Below are 22,431 nucleotides of genomic sequence, written 5' to 3'. Positions count from 1 at the left end.
GTATGCTGCACCTGGTGATGGCTTATAAACAGTAAGTGCTTGAAGTGATTCAAAATGCAATGCAATAGACATCTTATTCAATTATTTGCAGTGGCATTTATTCCTAGAGGACCACTGTTTTCTGCTATAAAATCTGTAGTGGCTTTGTATCCTTCTGAATGTTTAGCAGTTTAATGTGTGGTTAGTCTGCTCATATCCGTAATTCACTTCACATTAATAAACAGATCAAAGACCAGTATGAAGAACTTAATGTGTCTGGAGAGGAAGATAATTTTGCTTCCCTAGAAGGCTCATAAAATATGGTGACTGGTGATCTAACCACAATCATGAGATGCACTGCAGAGAAATACTGTATTTCTACACATGCATTGAAAAGGTGAAGGATGGTCATGATACAGTTTGTACTTGAACTTTCTTTGGATGGTAGCTGTTCAAATGATTCATTTCAAAAATGAATTTACATCTGCTTTCTCATTGGAAAGTCACACTTCCCTCAAACATTCCTCAAATTCTTACTAATATATGTGTATTACTAGGCGACTAAACAAGTGAGCTGGAGGCTGTACTATATTTTTTATGCAAGAAACCCATTACTGTCACAGTGCCAGGAGCATGGAGATCAGTAGCAGTTCAACTACTTTGGATTAGTGTTATTAATCAAGGTAACTCTGTCGTATGTTTTTCCTCTTTAAAGAGTTTAAAGTTAATGAAATTACTACTATGGTTCTTTTTCAGCAGTATAGTGGAACATTTGACATTTGCTCCTTTTATGTGATACTTCTGAACAGGGGAAATAACTTATCCAAAAGAGCATTGCATTTATAATATTTTGATATTGCTTTACATCATGTTAGTATCATGCAAAAACAAAACATCCCTTCATTTTCTTCATACCTTGAAATGACAATTATTTTTTACCATTATTAAAAAATGATTGTTATCCTTCTAATATTACAAATATGCCTTGCTTTTCATGATAATTGTCATGTGACTGCGTGGATAATATCCACAACAACAATGCACTTCTGGAATTAACACATTAGCATAATAGTTCTTAAAAATACCAGGGACAGTTTAAAAAGGGTAACTGTGTGACTGAAATACTGTATATAGTTTATACGTTTAATTTGTATGTGGTTTCCATTTCAAAGTCATGAAAGTCACAGCTTCTCATCCTGTAAATTTGTCTCAAGTTCTGTACAACACCCTTCAGGGATGCTGAAGACTGTTACACATGTTCTCCTTGAGAGTAAGTGCAGAGTCAACTGCTCTGCAGCATGAATGTTGTGAATTAAAGTGTCAGCTTACTTTTGCGTCAATCACCCAATTAAGCAGTAAATTACATACAGAGACCTGATGCCAACCTCTATTTTAGTTCCAGTGCCTAAATCGCACTAGGCCCATCTGTGATTCTGTCTGAGGGTGGCCAAAACTGCCGAAACCCGGCTTGATGGCTGTTTAGAGGAATCTTTCAAATTAGAGACACCGATCACAAGGAGAAAAAAGGAGCCATTCCAAAGCACTATGAACACCAGACATAGCGGGAACACTTCTGCATTTATTGTGTAAATATCAGTCATTGCATGATTCACATCACAAAATGTCTATAGGTCTTTGTGTTTTTGTCCGCTCCTGTTTCAGCTTTGTGTTGTGTCCTTTTCTAAAACCTTCCCATTTAATGTAACAGGGTTCTATGTTGGAAACAAGCATGTTTTTAAAGCAATTGGCATGAATTTTGTGGCTTACTTATAGTGGACATTTTTTTGTATATATTTTGTAAAAAGTACAAAAAGTCACAACAAAACACAATTACCTGAAAGGACAACATTTATTCTCGTAATTGAGGAGCTTGAAGTGGAGGGCAGTAGTGAACTAAACCACAAAGCAGAGGACGCAAGGAGGGAGCACAGAGTGGGAGGAAAACTAGTCCATTACAGGGGGTCCCAAAGCACCTTCCCTGAGCACTTTAAAATAAACTTTTAAATAAAAAATCAAAATGTTCCTCTTTAGCAGGGCTTTTATTTAATCTACCTGTATTCCAAACCCTTGTTGTATTTGTTAAATTCTCCTGTTTCCTCTCATTCTGTGCTTATTTATAGTTAATTTTTACTAGTTTATTATATTCTGTCAGTTTCATAGAATTACAGAATTCACAGAAATGCAGACTCTATTTACTAAATGTAAATGACTAAATGTTGAGCAGAATTTGTTGTGCAGCGATCAGGATGCTAGATTCCCAACTGTAAAGACTGTAGAGCCATGTGCTCAAAATATAAATGGTAAAACCAAGCAAGAAAACTTACCCCCCAGAATTACTCCTGCAATCCAAGTTGTGACTATTTCTGTTGAAATTAATACTAGACAAATAGGCAATTATACCCTTGGTAAGATGCTTTAAAAGTGTCAACCTCAAGAATATATGATTACGCTTTTTGTTTCAGACACATGTATTGCAGCAGTGTCTTAAACCACTGTGTGCTGAAATATTATTAAACTGTTCAATGTGAGGAAGGCATGGTGGCAGAGTGGATAGCATTACTGCTTCACAGTGCTGGGGCCCTGGGGTTCTATCTGTGTGGAATTTGTATGTTCTGCCCATGTTCATGGGGTTTTTCTCCAGGTGCTCTGGTCACATCCCACAGTCCAAAAACATACTGACAAGTTAATTACCTTCTGAGAAAACTGGCCCTGATGTGACTGTGTGCGTATGTGTGTGCCCTGTGATAGAGTGGCATCCCATCCGGAGTGTACCCTGCCTTGTATTCTTTGTTTGCTGGGAAGGGCACTAACTCCCACTTGACCCTGAATCGGAAGTAGGTGGATCGATGAATGTTTAATGTGAGAGTTGCTGCCATTTTTAAAGGGCTAACTGAATTAGATCGAGAGATGAAAAGTCTTTCTGCAGGAGAACCAGCTGGTGGAAGAGGGAGGGGCAGGAAGCTGGTTTTGCACAGGTGACAGCCCCAATCTCTCTCTGACTCCCATCATGCCTCTTGGCTGGTGATTTGCAAAGCAACTGTATACTGTGTAACCACTGCTGCAGACAATCATCCTCCTCAGCCAGAGTTTCCCTAATAAAGCTCACTATTGGAACCACGGCCTTTTCACTGCCATAATAAATCAGGCCGAGCTGATGAATAAAATGGAAATGGAAAGGTTAGTCTTTATATTTTAAATTTTATAACAATCGTAAGAATGTCAGAAAAGTACAGAGGACAAATTCAGTGAGGTGAGCTCATGCACAAGCTACGACAGACAACCTTTTTTCACTCCCCAACTTAAGATGGACGCCAAACCATTTGACCACTGATTGCAAAGCAAGAGTGCAAAATGACATGTACCCAGACCCCAGCTCTCACCTTTGAACAGTGTCATATTACCTGTCCTCTCTGATATCCCTTCCTGTTGGTGCAATAGCTCCAGGCAGCAGCAAACTTTTCGCCTGTTCTAGCAGCTTTAATTAAACACTCGTCTCTGTTCCCATCTAACGGGTGTTCTCTTGGTTAGAAATCACCTTGACAGCATGAGCCACGTTAGCGAGATGCCAGGCAGGCGACATTTGGAAGGGTTTATTTTCTGCAAATGCCAGGGCTAGTGAAGGACTGATTTCATAAGTAGCAGCGGTAAATGAAATGAGATTACAGGAGGGTGGTGGATCATGTGAAGGACCCAATATTGCAGAAAATGTTCAGTTTCAGAAAGCTAGAGATTTGTAGTTTGTTAGAGTTAAATATGTCCAAAGGAAAGGTGTTTCAGGAAGAGTGGATACATAGAAAAGCTAAGCTAAAAAGTTATTAGTTTTCATCTTCATTACACTTTTCTATTTTTCCGTGATTAATTGTCTTTAAACTGTCTCTTTATCTCCACATTAATCTTGGCAACAGTGACCATAAAATTAGACCATATTTCAGCAAATGGCTCTTAAGTTATAACACTGCTGAAATTGCTAGACTAGCATGGAAGAGAACTAAAAGGTTTTAAAAAAAAACAGTGCCTCTTATTGATTTTATGTCATATTGATTTTTCTTGCATTCTCTTTCAGCTTTTCTGAAATGCAATTATTTCCCTGTTATTGGATAAACAGCACTTTATCTTTATTGAAGCATTGTTGTGGGATTTCAGCTAAAAAGCTGTATTTTTAAGCCTCACTTATGTCTCTTAAGATGAGTACTTAAGATAATTGTACTTTAAGCCAGAGTAAACATCACAAAGTATAAGATGAATTTTCTTTGGTGATGTTAGTTGCAAGAGATTTGAATATATATCCAGAATATGAGTCAGGCTTATATACGAACTATGTATAGTACAAATAACATCGATAGCATTATGCTTTGTAAGAGCAAACACAAATCATCCATTACACCAAACAAAGCAAGCAATGATGTTCACACCTGTCTTTAGTTTTTTTTTTATTTTACAGTAGATGTTGCAGAAATATTTTATTTTCTGCTTGTAGTGTTCAGAAACAATCTGAGCAACTTCATCTTTACATTCGCAAAAAATACTGTTAATATATAATGTACTGTATATAGGGTTTGATATGCTACAGAAAACTGCAAAAAAATACAGGATAGTAAAATCACAAGGGATGTTAAAGAATCACTAAAATTGTCTCAGCTGAACTGAGAATGATTATTGTTGCTTTGAGCTGCTGTTAAAGGCACAATATAAAATAAAGAGTAATTTTTAATTAAAACAATCATTTTTTTCTGCTATGACTACTGATGGTATTGAAGTTCCATTGAAACTAGAAACTCTGGAATATGATGATCCTGACTGACAAAGCAGTTCCCTGCAAAAATTCAGAGTTATCTTGTCGTTTTTGCTTCTATTTGGAGAGTTCCAACTGATCTTCTGCTCTACAAAAATATTATTTCAAGAAATGAAAACAGAATTGCAGAATGAAGATCAGACCAAAAACCAAAGAACATAGGGAAGGCAAACCACAATGAGGTACTAAAGAGGCAGTATGTGTACAGCAATACAAATGACCATACTAATGCCCTGTTCCAGATCTACCTTCAAGGGAAAGCCAACCAGCAACTCGACAGTGCTGTGTTATTTAAACAGACATGTAGTATTCTCTTTCCCAGAGAAGTGGAAAATAATACCATCCACCACACCCAAGAATCTCTCAGTTGCTTCCATTGATAATTTATTTAAACAGACTCCCAAAACAGAGACTGGACAGTTGCCCTACTGTATATCTCCTATGCACCTGTGTATTTCGCAACACACATTTTCTATGGAGAATGTAATATCACACATACCTGAAAAGAGTCTCAACCTTAAAATGTCACTGGCATATAAAATCTGAACTTCACAATTGTACTGTTCTAGGATTTTGACACATGAATGAGCTCTTTAAAGTTTGATTAGATGCTAATTAAATTCACATGCATAATTAAGGAGTAGATCATTCCAGTGGAATTCGTTAGAAGCTCTCGTAATTAACTGCAACAACTATAGGTTGTTGTTATCATTGCAGCTGAAGCAGTTAAAGAAGCATATGTTGATTGCACAGCATGTTGGAAGTAAATGTTTGAATAAAGATTTAAAAATAACTAGGGAAAGTCACTTTTCTATAGAATAAAAATGTATAGAAGCTGCTTTCATTGTTTTTGCTTTATTCTCTGTGTTCATGCCGACTAAAAGTATGCAGTCATGCCAGAAAAATGCATATTCTTTCATTAGGGAGTGCACGCTGAAATAAATTAGATCCACCAATTCTATTTACAGAGAATGCATACTGCATATAGTACTGTATATACTTTTGAACCTGTCTCAAGAAATGAAAATTTCTTTTACATTATAATGTAAACCTACAGTATGACAATATTCAGATATGCTCAGTAACACTTTCTTTACTTCAGATACTGTAACCTTCAGCTACTGTAATTCTCTAAAACTGTGTCTAAGAAAGCAAGGATTTCTTTAGCATACTGAAGACATCTCTTGCTAGATTATACCTTTATACATTTACAGCTGCCTTGGGTAAAACCTTTGAAAATCAGCCCCTGAACTGGTAATACTGAGAATTCTTTGCAATTTTATGGTGCCTTTCATTCAAAAGGATCCCACAGCAATTTTCAAATAGGACACCAGCTTTATCTACTAAAATGAGGAGCTTCTCAGACATGGGTGATACAATATTATCACACAGCATGCAGCCATTATACCCAAGCTAATCCACTGCACAGCAAATCAGGAGAAAAAGAGAGAAATTGCTTCACTAATTACAATAAGGGAAGACAATGGTCTATGAGCCCACGTGGAATTCAGGGATTCATAGGATCTTTAAAGTCCAGGCAAAGACCATGCAGATAGAATCTCCATTTAATATAGACCCCCAGGTACTGTAGTTATATTCACCTAAACGTGTATTTGCTTTCAACACTACATTTTACATTACCAAAAACAACATTTTTTAATCATTTCTGAACATATCACAAATGCAGGTGATCTCCAATATCTTTTAAGCACAACCATTAAGTTTGTTTTCACTGCAATGATACTATTAATAAACAAATTAATAATGTAATGCTGAGAAGGGCACTTGAGACAAACTACACAACGGGTGAATAATATATATATATATTTTTACCAGCAAAATCGAAACACAACACAACAGACTATACACTATATCACAAGACAGCATTTTTTTTTCAGAAATGTGTTTAATAACTAGATACTTCAGCATAAAGCAAATTTACATTTTTTTCGTAAGAATATTCATCTTGCGTTTCAGTATAGAGAAGCGCGAAAGTAAATCGCTAATTTAACAGTTCTCCAGCAAAATGCAAGCGTAAAGGCAAAAACTCGCTAAAATACGTAAAGAAGTTTTTCCTTAATTTGAAAAAATGCTTTGATTTTACTCTGGAAATTCACAAGTTTATAAAATCAAAACATATTCCAACAAAGATGGCTACCGAAACCCCCCTTCATGTTCAAATCGACCAGTGATAGAAAAAACTACTTAAACTCAAACTAGCAGTCTTTCAGCGAATTCTGACCGTTCAGAGACATACTGTAACACCCTGCTCTCTAGGGCATGCATCCTAATTTTTTTTTTTATTTTACAAACCTGTTTCTTATGAGTACTGTTAAGCTCATAAATATCAGAAAAGTGCAAAAAAGTAAAATAAAGAAGCGTAAAAACACTTTTAACTGTAAACATTATAAGAAACTTTTCTAGGACCAGCAATATTAAAATACAACAGTAAAAATAGTAAATAATTTATTTTTCTTATTTATTTTACATTTTTTGAAAGGCTGATAAAACTCATCTTCATAAAAATATTGCAGATTTTTAAAACTTTAAATTCACATTTTTTATCCAAAGTAGTAGACGTATCAGAGAAGACAGAGAAAAATCCTAGGTACTACTGTAGGTGTACCACAATCTGAGAAATTGATTTCTGAAGAAAGACAATAAAATGCATTTTTTTCCTGTTTTTGTTCTGGATATTTCTTTCTTATGTGTGTACGAAAAAAATCTGAAGGTTTAGACAGGATACCGAAAGGCTTCTCTTTAATTTAAGAACCTTGCCAGGCATTTACTGTGTATGCTTTCCAAGATAATTCAAAATACAGTATTAGTGGATACATCCTTTCCATGAGGACATTGACCTTAACTTCCATTTGGGGGAGGAGCTAATGAGGTTATTAATTGAAAGAATGACACCTCCTACAGCACCCAGTCACCATATTAGGACAACTGAATAATTCTGTTTCGAAAATAAAATGTTCACTTACTGGCCACCAATACCACTTGAGGCAGCAGAGCTTGAACATAAGAATATCAGGTCAATGTAGGTAACCAGGTGGCATGGTGGTGCTGTGGTTAGCCTTGCTGCCTCACAGCACTGGGGCCCTAGGTTCAATTTTGGCTACCTGTGTGGAGTTTGTATGTTCTCCCTGTGTTCGTGTGGGTTTCCTGCGGGTGCTCTGGTTTCCTTCCCCCAGTCCAAAGACATTCTGGTAGGTGAAATGGCTTCTGGGAGAATTAGCCCTGGTGTGAGTTGTGCGTGTTCGTGTCTATGTGTGTGCCCTGTGACAGACTGGTGTCCCATCCAGGGTGTATCTCGCCCTGTGCCAATTGCTTGCTGAGGTGACCCCCCCATGACTCTGAATTGGAAGAAGCTGGAAGAAAATGGAGGGAGCCAGTTTCCCAGTGCCATCCCACAACTCTCGGGTACTCACAGATCTGTCTTGTTGGACTGTTTCCGGCACGGCACAGTGTTGCGGACGCAGGTGCCTGTGAGGGGGTCCACACTCTCCACAATGACAAAAGGGCGCTCCTCCAGAGTGGCTACTGTCAGGTGCCTGTTGTCAGACACGGGTTCCATCAAAGAGCCGTACCGCGGCCACACCGGGTACCTCGCCTGGAGAATCCCCATCTCGTAGTTCCCGACCTGGATTGGGAAATAAAAGGAGACAGCTCAAAGGTCAATTCATCAGTGAATTGATTAGCATTTGTATTTGTGATGCTCTTAATTTCATGAGACTGACAATAATCCTTTAATTTGGAGAATGCATTACGGCTTAAGTATTTACTATTTCAAAAACCAAAGAACTGACCAAGGCACACAGGAAACACTGGACCGGGGAAAGGACACTAAATGAGAGCATTTATAATGAACACCTTTTACAAGCTGCCATGAAAATTGCTTGTGTTTCCTTGTAAATTAAATCCTCAGAATGAAATGCTGACAAGACTGATCAAGCGCAATAATTTAAGCAGGCTACAGAGCTGCTTTCTAGTGCATACCACTGCATGAAAACCCCAGTGAATGACCTTATGGACTATTTTCTAGACAGAGAAACATACTCTTGTACTCCTGTACTTGTACTTCTGTAAGTATGGGTCCGTATTCCAAGCAGCTAGAAAGAAGGTAAAAATAAAAAAAAAAATCAGTATCTGGACACTTCATTCTGTGGATGTGTGTATGTACAGTACACACAACTTTGATGGATTTAAGAACTTTTCAGAGAAAGGGCACTTTTTCTGTCAGTGACAGCAAGATGTATTGTTAGAAGGATTTGCTTAGGATTTCATGAGGAATATCAACATCCAACATCAGGTGCTTCTTAAATATTTATTAAGTATTTTAAGTACTATAGTTTTAGCTTATTGGTTAAAGGGCAGCTCCTGGTCACAGGACGAGCAGGTTTCTATAGAAGAAGTGCGGAATTTAAAACATGATTAGCAACTTGCTTCACATTACCCATCACCCACTTCAAAAATGTCATACACCGAAGGGAGAAAAAATATCCTTGAGCACTTATATTGATAATCAGGAAGAAGCAAGGTGATTTTAATGCAAGTGAAGTCTATTCTGCCAGTTATGTACAGTAAAGTACAAACAATATTTACTAAAATCAAGCTTTAAAACTTAATTAAAATCAAATATGAGAGTAACAGGTAGATGCCACCAATGCAAGTTTTGGCATATTTTTAGATTTCTAAATCTTTTAAAATTGTGCTGTAAAATGCAGTAGAGACACACAATATTAATTTTAATGAGGACACAGAGGTTTGTGTTAATATTTGAAGATATACAGTAGTGCTCTCAATGACAATCACCAGCAAACTAAAGGTAAATGGATATATAGATGAATATAGTTCCTTGTTTCCCTTTAAGGCAGTGAAGGTTAAGGTTTATTTTCATCTTTATCATCTGAGCCACAGTGCTCATTAACATATGATTCAAGGGCTGCATAGTGTGTTGAAAATTAATTTCACAGTTCTTTTCCTCTGTGACCTCTTATATATCCTACAATCTAATTGCAGCATTTTCATAATGTAAAACACTATTTCAAAGACAATTACATTATATTAATACTGAGAAAGAGACAGATTTAAATGAAACCATTTTGGAAATACCATATGCTTATGCGTAAAAATGGCAAGTTTATGATTCTTGTCTATTACAATTATGCATGAGTGAAAAATGAGGAAAAACTCCATCCTGAGATAATTAGCTATTCTTGATTTAAAGTCACAACAAATGTGTGATTTTGAATCATCACTGGAAATATAACACTGCTTTCAATTGCTACACAGTAATTATAAAACACTTTCAGTTCCTGCTTTAATGTAAATATTTTACAGAAGGAGAAGCATAATCAATAGCTCTTTGTGTTAATGAGTTTTCAGAACATTGGATCCAGGAGCAAATGAACCTAATGTACAATTTAATCTCACAACGTCAGTGCCAACCAGGAAAACTGTGCCGTTGGTCTAATGCACTCAAATGATACATGCCCCTCTTGCCACTGAAATGAATGCTTTTTTATTATTTTAAGACTTTGAAAGTTATGAGAAACTTGTGCATATACAAGTATGACCAATTACCCAAAATCTGAATCAGTTAGACAATAACTTTAGAAAAAGTCATAAAGGTAATTGAGCATAAACCCCATCAAAACAGTTTATATGGCTACACCAGAGTAAAAGAGACCTTAAAAAAAAGAGATACAGACTCTGCTGGCTTTTCAAGGAAGTGAGCTTGTCTAAATTTAATGTCTTAAATTTAGAAGGAGTTTTCAATGAATAGTTTAGCTTGGGATGGTGTTTGCAAAAATAGACTGCATTCTGCTTGTGCATACTGTAGGTTGCTTGAAGTGCTTAATGATTCAACTAGAAATCTCTGCCATTTAGATCACAGACTGATCCCAGCAGTCCGACTTTTTGGTCTGATTCTGGTCGTTAGCCGAATGTGACCAAGATAACTCAAGTGATGGAGAACAATCTGTCACCTAAAGAATTGCCAGTTTGCGGCTCAGTAGAAACAATTGTGACTTACTGTACAAAACAAGTGTGCTCTTGCAGTGCTGTCACCTGGAGTCATTGCACTCTCACTGTATGGGAATTGCAGGACATGCGTCTTGCTGCACATTGTCATCTTCCCTCTGTTGGTGTATTTTCCTACATTTTGTTTAAAAGCCGTACTGCAGTATTAAATACTCAGTATCCAACTAGTAAGCAGGCTTAATACTATACAATGTGTTAATGCTATAAATGAAATTGATTGGTTAAAATGAGGTTTTAGAAAGTGGATTCTAGGAATTTCTTGGGAATCAAGTAGACTTCCCTGTAAAATATTTGTTCATATTGTAAAAAAATGTGCATCTCAAATTGACAGTACAGCTTTGGAACAAGGAAATTATAGTTCTTTGTTTCTGAACACACAGGAGAGCAGTGATTCTCAATGATCATGATCATCTCCTCTGTATATGTGTTTCATCTGTCTTTATAATTCCATCCTTTTTGCTGGTTCAGCTTTTGCACATCGTACCAGTACAAAATCCTGTCTTGTTCTGTTACTGATTAAGCTGCATTTGAAGTCTCCAAACTCCTGATTGAGAGCTACTGTAATTCTGCTCTTGAGCAGAATCATTTGAAAATAATAATAATAAGTGCAGAAGAGAAAATAAAACATATAAAAGCTGTACCTTCTGAATTAAGGCTTATTGTTAGGTACTACAGTACAAGAAACCTATAGTTAATTCAGTTTTAATGTATTGTTCAACACAAATTGTTGTAATTATTTAAGCAATAAGTACCAATACTGTAAATGCAGTCAATGTTTTGTCTTACTAAACTGCCTTGCACATTGTTTTATTATAAACCGTGGTGTTAATTACACAGTGCATGTTTTAGTAGATGCCTCGGTATTTATGTTATAAATATTGCAATGATAAAAGTATACATTCCTCATAAAAACTCTGGGGGAAGTTACAGGACCCTGTCTTTTTCCCCTGGGTGCTCGGTTGTGTAAAATTAGACAGTTGAAAAATTACCAAACAATAATGTCTATGATTCTCAGTTGGAAGGGATGTACAGTAAACTTAGGGTGAAATAACAATATTCTCCTCTTGTTTATCGCTAAGAGGTCTCTAGTTCGAAGGCTCTATACAGACCGGCAGGTAAATTAATTTTGACTCAGGGACAACTATTTATGAAAACATATTGTTAAGGGACATTTTGCAGAACAAGTCTTTTTTTCCCTCAAAAATTAAAAACAGTACAGCAATGGCAGCTGCAGGATTTAGTTCATTGGAAACCTTTCATGCAGCCTTTATTTACTGTCCTGCTGAAAAAAGGTCCTTGTGCAGCCATTTGTGAGAGTCAAGAATGATTTGGGGCTGTGATTGTTCTGCTCTTGGAATATCTTTTGAAGATATTCCAATGGAAACTGAACTGCATATTGTTTTCTTACCCTGTACAAGTTTTCACAGTGATGAAACCACAATTACTTATATATCGAAAGTCATGTCTGATTATTTTTGTTGGTACGGCATTTGTATAAAACACAATGAGAAGCCATCTACATAAATTATATCAGTACCTGAAGAAAAAGACTTCAAGATCAAATAGATGAATTAATCTTTTTTCTTCCATACACTTACAACACCGAAGCACTAGAAGTTTCCCCAACTGTTACAGTGGAAGCATTGTCCCTTTCTGTGTGGTGTCTGTCTCTAAAGATACAGTAGCTGTGATTTGCTATACAAACACTTGCACACAGAACCTTCACCTTTCTGTTTGGAAAATAACGGGTGCATGCTTTGTGATAGAGAAGTGGGAAATAGTGGAGTGATCGGGGTACAGTATTCTACTTTGCTCAAGGATACAACAGCAGTGTCTACAGCAGGTACTTGGACTCACAACCTTTCACCTGGAAGTCCTAAACATCATTCTTCACCTGCAATTTCCCTCACGGGATCAAAAAATTATCTATCTTTCACTGCCCACTCTTAATAAATAAAACATCAATACCTAGACACAACATAAAAAAATAAGAAAAACTATTTGCGAAATTATGTGAAAACTTTACTTTGGCAAAGTTGTGAACACTCTTTGAAATAATTTTTAAGCAATCTAGGACATGCTTTTAGAAGGGTGTAAAAGTTATCATGAAAGTGCCATCTGAACAGATGCTGAAGTTGTGCCACAAAGATGAAACCCACGAAGCTCAGATTGACATAACACAGAGCAAATGTCTAAGAAAAGTTTACTGGGATGAAATTGCATGGTAATATCCTCTTACCGCAATCCTCATGTAAAATGTAAAATCCAATAAGATCTAAAATAGAAAATGTTCTGTTGAATTTTGGCCATCACATTATGAAAAGGACATTGCTGTAGTGAGAAGGATGACCATAATTTCTATCTCAAAGGCAGGTCATTTATAGATATATACAGTGTCTTCCAAAAGTATTCATTGTCATCCCCCCATTCAGATTAATGATATATGAGATGAAAAAATGATAGCAGACATTTTCTCTCTTTTATTAAATTGGCACTATAAAAAATAATAGACCCACTATATTATGTCATTACTATATTATGCAATTTAAATGAAATGTTAAATTTTCTTTTTTACATTCTGACTAATGCACTTTATTCCTTCCAGTATTTAGGTACAGTAGTCCAGTTTCCTCCTACTGTCCAAAAACATACTGGTAAGTTAACTGGTTTCTGGGAAAATCAGCACTGGTGTGAGTGTGTGCATGTCTGTGTGTGCCCTGCGATAGACTGGTATCCCATTCAGGGTGTAGCCTGCCTGCCTCCTGTTACATGCCAGGATGTTCCTGCCTGGCTCCCCCTTGACTCTGTATTGGATAAAGTGGTTAAAGGAAGTTACGATAGACACAAAAGTTTTACTGAAAAACTTTTCCTTTATCCTAGCTCCCAGCGCTGTCTTTTTTAATGAACATTTAATAATTGTTTCATGGGAGGCAGTCGTGTTTTTTTAAAAGAAAATGTCATTAACATTTGGAAGGAAATGTTCCGGAAAACAGGAACAGCAGTGTTTCAGGAAAATCATTGGAGATTTTAATTTCAGGCGTTTTGTTATTGTCACTTAAAATGAGATGCAGTATATTGATTTTTCGGGGTCAGCTACTGTGTACGGCACACTTCAGCAATAAAAAGTGTTCCCATATGAAACATTTGTCTAGTACTCGCATATCCTAGGTACAGTTTGACTGCAGTACTATCTGCTTTCACCAATTTGTATTTCTCAGATAATGTAAGATTCCTGCTTCTCTGGTTTTAATTGAAGAAAATAGATGTTTTAAATGTTACAAAGTCAATTATGCTAAACCTTTCAGGACCATTGGTTGACTCAAACCTCTTAAAATACATTTTGGAGGTGAAGGAGGCATTAGTCTATGGCTCAAGCAGCAGAGACACTTCTTAGGAATACGGGTTGTGCATTATTGTCCAGATTTTCTTGTTCAATGTCTCAGCCATGGCTAGGGTTAACTGAAGACAAAACATCTGGCCTGAGTATCTGAAAAAGCAGCATAATGCAGATATTGCTTCTCTACTTTGCTGTGGTGTATTGCTGTGAAGAACAAAAGCACAAAGCAATCCCAAGCTATTGGGGAATTGCACGAGGATCACGAGAGGGTGGTAGTTTCCCTTCTGTTCATGCAACGTTATGTCTCCATCGCTTTCAGTATCATTGGGATTTTCCATTGTCTTTCAAGATTGAGACAAGGTTCCTCCTGGCATTGAAATTCATCTAAACAAGCAAAACCCCAAAAATCAATTCAAATTAATGCCAAATACAGTGACAAGGGACACTGTGCTGATTGGCTGCATGGTGGTGCAGTGGTTAGCATTGCTGCCTCACAATGCTGGGGCCCTGGGTTATACTGTACTTCTGGGTGTGCTATCTGGATGGAGTTTATATGCTCTGGTTTCCACCCAAAGTCCTGAGGCATACTAGTAGGTTAATTGGCTTCTAGGAAAATCGGCCCTGGTGTGAGTGTGGGCATTTTTTGTCTGTGTGTGCCCTATGATAAACTGGCATCCCATCCAGGGGGTATCCTACCTTGCACCAGTTGCTTGCAGGGAGGCACCCCTGCAACCCTGAGTTAGAAAATGGACGGATGTACACTGTGCAGATGGAGGTGCCATCCTTTGAATGAGATGTTAAACCAAAACTTTTCGTAGAGTAGAGATGTTATGTTCTACCCACTGTGGGCTTGTAGAGTATTTCCTACCTATTATAACATTAGTGAAGCTGCTTGCTGGTGCATAATTGTTGCAGCACACGCTGATGCCATAGGTTTTCTTCTATACGTGAGTTGCTTCGAAATCCTCTGTGATGAAACATGCTCTCTATATTTTAACTTTTAATTAATATTTCACTGTTCTTTCCATGAACATATGCCAAAATCCACATGTAGTATCTGAATTTAGCAACTCTGAATGTTGTGATTGCGGGGAGCTGTAGTCTGCTTTACTACCCTCCCAAACCACTACTGTTTATATTTGTGACATCTAATATATTCTAAAAGCAAACAGTTAAAAGTGGTAAAACGTTGCCATGCCCTAAATATTGAAATCCTTGCTGACACATGGTTATTAGGGAGACAAGAAATGCAGTTTTGTGAAATAGCACCTGCTGTGAGTCATTTAATTTTGAATTTGAATGTATTTAGTGGAACACTGTAGTTCCAAATATCTATACTATTTTATAGTTATTTGCAATTCATGTTTTTAATAATTTAGCTAATTAATATAACCAAACTTTTTTAACTCAATAAATCTATATGCTCAGCCAAAAGCCCCAAGACAACATATAGTATCTAGTAATACACTGTAGTAATATAGTAATCCCCAAAACAACATATTGTATAGTATCTTCAACATATCTTTCAGCCATTGTACATGGCTCTGATAAAAAATGTTTTCTAACAAAATAATCATTATGAGGGTTGAATCCAAAGTGTGAAGGTGGCAGACTTAAATTTGAGAGCTTTAAAAAGCTGCTTTATGTGGATTTCTGATGTAGAGAATTATGAATTATGACTGAAAAAAAAGACATCTTCGCAATATTTTACTTCACAAAAATGTTCCTCTCCCCTGTTCATGCTGTGCTATTTGGAAAATGTATCCTGTCTATGAAAAACAGAAAAAATGACACTTTCCCAGACAGCATAAAAACCCCAGTTCACCAGCTGTCAGGGAAGCAGTATTTGAACAGCTCAAGTCAGTGATTTATACCTGTAATAAATTAGTGACATGTCATATGTAATGTGCTGGCTGTGTTGGAAAGACATTGGATTAAGCCTGCTATCACAAAAAGGAGGTTATTGAATTTGTTGAATAGTAAAAGACACAAAGCTGAATAGCTAATGTATCTATTGATATTCTTTCTTTTACATTGAAGGGGTTCTCACTGAAACAATTATTGTTACTAACATACAGTAAACGGCTTATGCTCAAAGAACAATTAACATGGAACTTTATCTTGGACAGTTAACCTATTTGCAAATTATTTGATATTTGCAGAAGTTTTAGATATATACAAAATGGTTTTAGCTGTGCCTCATAATGAGAGGAATGAAAAGATTTCCAAAACAAAGTAATCCAATACATTGAGGCTAATTTGGTAACTCCATCATTAATATTTTTTAGCTGCCATATTTCATTTTTTAACAGATAACCAAATTCTACTCAGTTGTCTTATATCAAGATATACAATACCCAGCATTGTATTATTTGTTTCACTTAAATCCTACACAGTTCTTAATTTAAGCTATAACAACAGTCTAGTTTATCCATGCTTCAAACATGGTTATTTTTGCACATGGAAATGCTTTGGTATGTTAGGGTTACTGGCTTACTTCTTCATGGATCTCTGTTCAGGACTCACAAAGGAAGAAACAGGGTTCTTCTCTTTCTGATGGCATTTAATCTCCATATAATGTAGCACTAGACTACTGTTTTACACTTAACAAACCAGCTTGCTTAGAATTTAAAATTCATTGGAACAAAAATCATAATTGTACAGTTTAAAATTTTGTAGTTGAAGTAAAATCTATTTCATACTAGAACCCTAGTAAACATAATGCCACTTTTATAATACTTTTTCTACTTTTCATTCATATTTTTAATTGATCATAATTAAATTGTTCTAAGGGTTTAGAAATTGGTACTTTTAATGGTTAACTAGAAAGCATATTGTACTGTGTCTGTACAGGACAAAGTTCAAGTATATATGTCATCCTAAATTTTGTAAATAAGATCAGATTGCTTAATTTTTCTTCTCAACCAAAATTCATTTTTTTGTCAACAAAAATAAAACATTTACAAAGTAGGAGAACAACATTATCTTTATACTCACCAGTTAGCTTTTTTTTCAATGGCACTGTTTTCTTGAAAGTAAGAATCTGCAATATTTCCTGATATTAGCCTTGCAAGTAAAACATTTTTCTCCCTTCAGGCAACTGACAATCTTTTAAGAAAATGCAAGGAAGACTTCTGCTATTTGCATAAAAAATCAGAAGTGTGACTGTACTGTTAGTGCTCTATAGCAAACAAACTAAACCACATTGATGCAGTCAGAAATTACTTTAGCAAAAATCAATTATACTTTGTTTGAATGTAATTGCCTGTCAGGCAGTGTAGACAGATAACTAATTCGGTACAAATATCAGCAAATGATTTACTATGGAAATAAAACCATTGCCCTGAGTTTGTATTGAATAAGGGCACCATGCAAAGCACACTCTCAGGTCCTGAAGTTCTTTTCTGTTGACAATGATAACCTGCCAGGATTGGGTTATGGCATTTTATCATCGCACTGGGTACTCCTGAATGACATTTTGAAGGGTCCTGTACAGTATATCCTTGTCAGACAGAACTAGTGTCATCAGATTTTTATCATCTGAGAGGGATATTACTAGCCATTAAAGAAGCTCAACTGCATATGTCAAATCATGTCAACACAACCAACCTCTCTATACTTTCACCACAGCTTTTTACCCACAATTGCAACTGAGCTTGAACCGTGAAATAACGTGGGCACCAGACACATGCAAATCCAACTAACAACAGACACTTGACAACCGCATTGGACAGCATGACAGCATGGGGACCAGCCCCATCAGGTCTGATTGCAATGGAAGTCGCTGGGAAAATGCCAAGCAAGGTGATTCCATCCCATAAAGGCTTAAAAAAAAACTTTCTCTAGGAACCTTCATCAACATCAATCAACGACAACATCAAGGCTGCCTGCCCATAAGCCAATTTCAAGAAAGTGGTGGGCTTAGAATTCAAATCTGAACAAGAGATGAAAAGTATGAACTTGTTAATTGACAGGTACAGAAACACAGAGTAATAGAATAATAGATCACGTGTCATTTATGGGTGGCGCAGTGGCTAGCATTGCTGACTCGTAGCACTGTGGTCCTGGGTTCCATTCCAGTACCTGTGAGGAGTTTGTATGTTCCCACCGAGTTCACATGGGTGTGTGGTTTCTGAGTGTTCTGGCTTCTTCCCATAGTTCAAAGACATACTGGCAGGTTACTGGTTTCTGAGAAAACTGGTGTGAGAGTGTGCATGTTTGTGCCTGAAAATGGATGGTGTTATGTTTGCGAGAAGATTCCTTCCTGAAATGGGCATCAGACCTAGCTAGAGTGAAAGCAGTTTGTGTGCAGGGGTGTACTTACCCTATCCCATTGGTGCTCTCTGTCCAAAGTGATAATCACCAGAGCTGGGTTCACCAGGTATCCATTGCTGTTGAATGAGAAATCCTTGTGCTCCCAGGTTACGTTCAGCATGTGCCTGAAACAGTGAGAGTTGTGTTGTAATAACATATTTGATAAAGATGTCCAATAAAGTGTGTTTCATTCGCAGTATTAAACTCTTTCTGTCTCTGTTCTCTGTTACAAGAAAGTAGGTTGATAGGTGAGGACATACTGTACATAGGATGCAAAGTTTAGAAATGTATGCCCTGTGTAATATTGTATGGACATTTTAGTCTCAAAGCTCAATGCCCACCTAAAAAAAAGAAACACAAGAAATATATAAAAATACAGTATGTACTGCTGGAGTGTGATTCTATAGAACAATCTTTTTATAGACTTTCTACTTTCCCACCAAAATGATAACAAAATTGGGAACTGTTTTAGTTTTTCATACAGAAAGTACAGTATGAAATTTCATACAGCAAATACTCTGTGTCAAAACTTAAAAGCACACAAACCATTTCTTGTAGAGGGGTTAATTAGCTAAGGGTGTTACCCTGGTGTCCTGGCCAAATGTTTCCCCTTGGCATTTATCAATCATGGCCTCCTAATAATCCCCATCTATGAATTGGCTTCATTACTCTGTTCTCTTCCCCATTGATAGCTGATGTGTGGTGAGTGTACTGGTACACTTTGGCTGCCATCACATCTTCCAGGTGGGTGCAATACAATTGTGGTGGTGGAGGGAAGTCTCCATTATTAAAGCGTTTTAAGTGAATTCAGTAAAATGCTTTTCTGTCTCAGACAAATTGATTAATATTTCACATTTGCCATTTACCATTGAGTCATCCAACAAGCACCAACAAGGATACTTTCAGTTCAACAACACCATAATTTATTTTTAGAGTTTCGGTGGAAAATAATTTTAGTAATAGCATAAAAAAAGTAAATCAGGAAACTTCTAAACACAAAACTTGGCTCTTTATTGCTGCTGCACTTTTTGTTGTGGGCTTTCAGTCTTTTCTAGGATAAGAATTATTTTCCTACTGTATCATTCTCAGTCTTTCCTCTGAGATGACACACTAAATAGGAAGCACAAAAAAGTGTTTATTGAATTTATCAGTTCAAATTAGTTCAAACTAATAACAATTTGTTTATTGTTAGTGAATTTTTACAGTTTGAATTTACAATTCAAAATGTAAAAACAGATGTAACGAAACAGATTGAATTACATCATTTTTGCTGTCTATCCTATCTAAATCTGTCTCTATCTTTCAAGAAGTGCATTATTAATAATATTTTAGTCTCATCACTCTCTTGTTACCACTTCTCCTTTTTCTATGGAAGAAAACTCATCAATAGGAGCCATGCTTCAAACACACTGTGACCTGTACAGAAGCACATTGAACTGTGTTTTTCATCTTTAGGTTTTACTATGAAGAAAGAAGAAACTAAATCCTTACTTCATTTGAGACTGTTTTAGTTTAATCTGTGTACTGAACTGATAATAAATTATGATAACTCATAATTTATTTTTTCAAACAAAAACTATTTTGAAACCCTGCAATGGACTGGCGCCCTGTCCAGGGTGTACCCTGCCTTGCACTTAATGCTTGCCAGGTAGGCTCCTGCTTCCCCTGATGGTATAAAGCGGTTTGGCAAATGACATACTGTAACTATTTTGAAGCATCATGTACAGAACACAGTAGTATTAGAGCAAAAAATAATCTATAGTAGTTATGTCAAATAAAATGTATAACAATATTTTCTCTTATAAATATCAATGTTATTACTACTAATAATAATAGTGGATGTCTGGCAATGATACACATAATCTGCAGGTATGCATTTGTATTCTGTATAAACCTATGCCAATATTAACTCTATGAAAGAAACATGGGTGCCTTTTTAAAGAATATAACATATAGAGACCAGACCTCATGTACAGAACTGCAGCATAGCCTTTCCCTTCACAACTTGCTGGTTGTTACAGCCGACCACAGCCGAACAGCCCGCTCCTAAACACTCTTAGCAATGAAGAACAAGGCTTCATGCGAAAAGCTGATTTAACCTGGTAATCACTGTAATCTTATTAGCAGGTGAAATGAATGGCAGACATCGAGTCTTGTTAAAAAAATCTAATTTATGGATCTATACATGAAGGATAAAGCAACTCAATGGGATTTGCTTGGCTCTGAGGGATTGGTGATTGATGAGAGGAAAGCAGATACAGTAAGCAGCCATTTCTTCTGTTAGGCCAGTCCCCTACAGAATTCTCCCAACTTTATTCAGATTATTGTCATGCTACACCATTCAGTACTCTACTTCTTTGATATGCCCCAACTTTGCCTGTAGGTCAGGGCGCCCTGAGCTAAATAAATGACTAAGCTTGAGTATATACTGTATGTATACTGCAGAAAAATATTACATTTTCAAGGCACATGATTTGGAGATGAGCTGTATTTTAGTGTATTTCTCTTGAAGGATCAACTGATTAGTAGAGTCATCTAGACTAAGATGATCCCACAAAGTCATTTTTACCGGGACACTTTGACATACAGTAGAAAAAAAACTGCCTTTACAATTGAAAAACATTGATTTGTAAATTCAGCATTATGCCTTTGCTCAGATGTAAATCGGTGCTTAGAGCCCATGCATATTAAATGGGTAATACAGATCAGCTGTTCACTATAAATTCTAATCCACAATGACACTTTGTAACAAATCAGTAACATTGTTCAGCTGTTCTCAAGGTCTGATTGCTGGCAGGAATGCTGAACAGATGACCAGTATTACACATTTACAGTACTATGCAAGGGCATTGAGCACCAATTTTCATCTCAGCGAGGCCGTAAACTGCTGAATTTACAAATCTCTCACTTTAAGGACAGTTTATAAATCTCACTCTGTTTTAAAGTATCCCTCATTAACTTGCTTTGTATAAATGTGCATTTCACACTTTTAAGTTAGTTGGATGCAGGTATGTGAGCAGGAAGAAAGGAACAGCTTTGTGTCAAAATTACAAAAAGATTAAAAGTTTCCCGCTGAAAATGAGTAACTTGCGACTATTTAATTAAACCCTTGATGTCCAGCTCTCTATTTAATCAAGGCTTGGCTCAGAAGGAGTAATTACAGCAGTGGGATGCAACAGAAAGTTCTTCATTAGTCAATAACAAAATTAATTTGTCTCATCAACGCGAATATTGCTAATGCTAGCGTCCACAACTTTCCAAATGAAATTAGTCCGGCTCTAAGTAAATAAGTTCCACTGTAATGTCATTATCTGCATTCCAAGCATTGTGTTAACTGCAATAATATTGTATCTGACTCCTCCAGTGGCAAACTGCTATCAGCCCAATGGTGTTGTCACAGAGGGTGCGTGCCCTCCCTTCACAGAAGCTGGTAGTGCTCATTGCCAAAGAGTCTGATTCATCTTTCTGAGTTCAGCTTCCCTGGTGATTATTATTTTTTTTCTCTTGATCAAATAGGACTTACTCCTCCCTGGCACAGATGACAACAGATTGCTCTTTCAGCCTCAGCTGTTGGGCTGACACTGTGGTGTTTTCTCCCTCTGAGGCCAAGAACGGGTGGCAATGGGCAAACAGCTGGTGTGTGTGGAGCTGAGAGGGTGAGAGAACCAAATGCCCTGCAGGTTGTTTTGCAGGTATTCTAATACGAATGGCCATTACTGAGGGAAAGAATTCAAGAGTTTAGACATTTACAGTACAGTATGTCCAATATATGTGAAATGTAATAATACCTGCATAGATTATGGGAAGTCAGATTGTGCCATTAACAATTCAGTCCACCTGTCTCCATGCCACCCCATCTTTTTGATGTAACTTACACATTTTGTGTAAAGCAGTAGCTGTGTTCATTCCTGCATTTTGTCTATGATTATAATACAGCTTGAGCAGTTTTATGTGATTGTTATTA

At 36.7% G+C, this 22,431-nt stretch overlaps 1 protein-coding gene across 1 annotated transcript in view; it reads right to left on the bottom strand.

The window, feature by feature from the left end:
- The window catches only part of grin2cb (glutamate receptor, ionotropic, N-methyl D-aspartate 2Cb), a 91,755-nt gene that overhangs the window by 25,548 nt on the left and 43,776 nt on the right, over nt 1–22,431 (bottom strand). The window contains exons 4-5 of the mRNA XM_006635094.3: nt 18,478–18,592; nt 8,203–8,414 (exon numbers count right to left, since the gene is read on the bottom strand). Coding sequence (XP_006635157.1) covers nt 8,203–8,414; nt 18,478–18,592 — 327 coding nt within the window. The remainder of the gene's footprint in view (nt 1–8,202; nt 8,415–18,477; nt 18,593–22,431) is intronic.

Source organism: Lepisosteus oculatus, chromosome 9, assembly GCF_040954835.1.
Source record: "Lepisosteus oculatus isolate fLepOcu1 chromosome 9, fLepOcu1.hap2, whole genome shotgun sequence".
NCBI lineage: Eukaryota > Metazoa > Chordata > Actinopteri > Semionotiformes > Lepisosteidae > Lepisosteus > Lepisosteus oculatus.
Note: the sequence above shows the minus strand (reverse complement) of the source record. Positions and strands in the feature narration are given on the sequence as shown.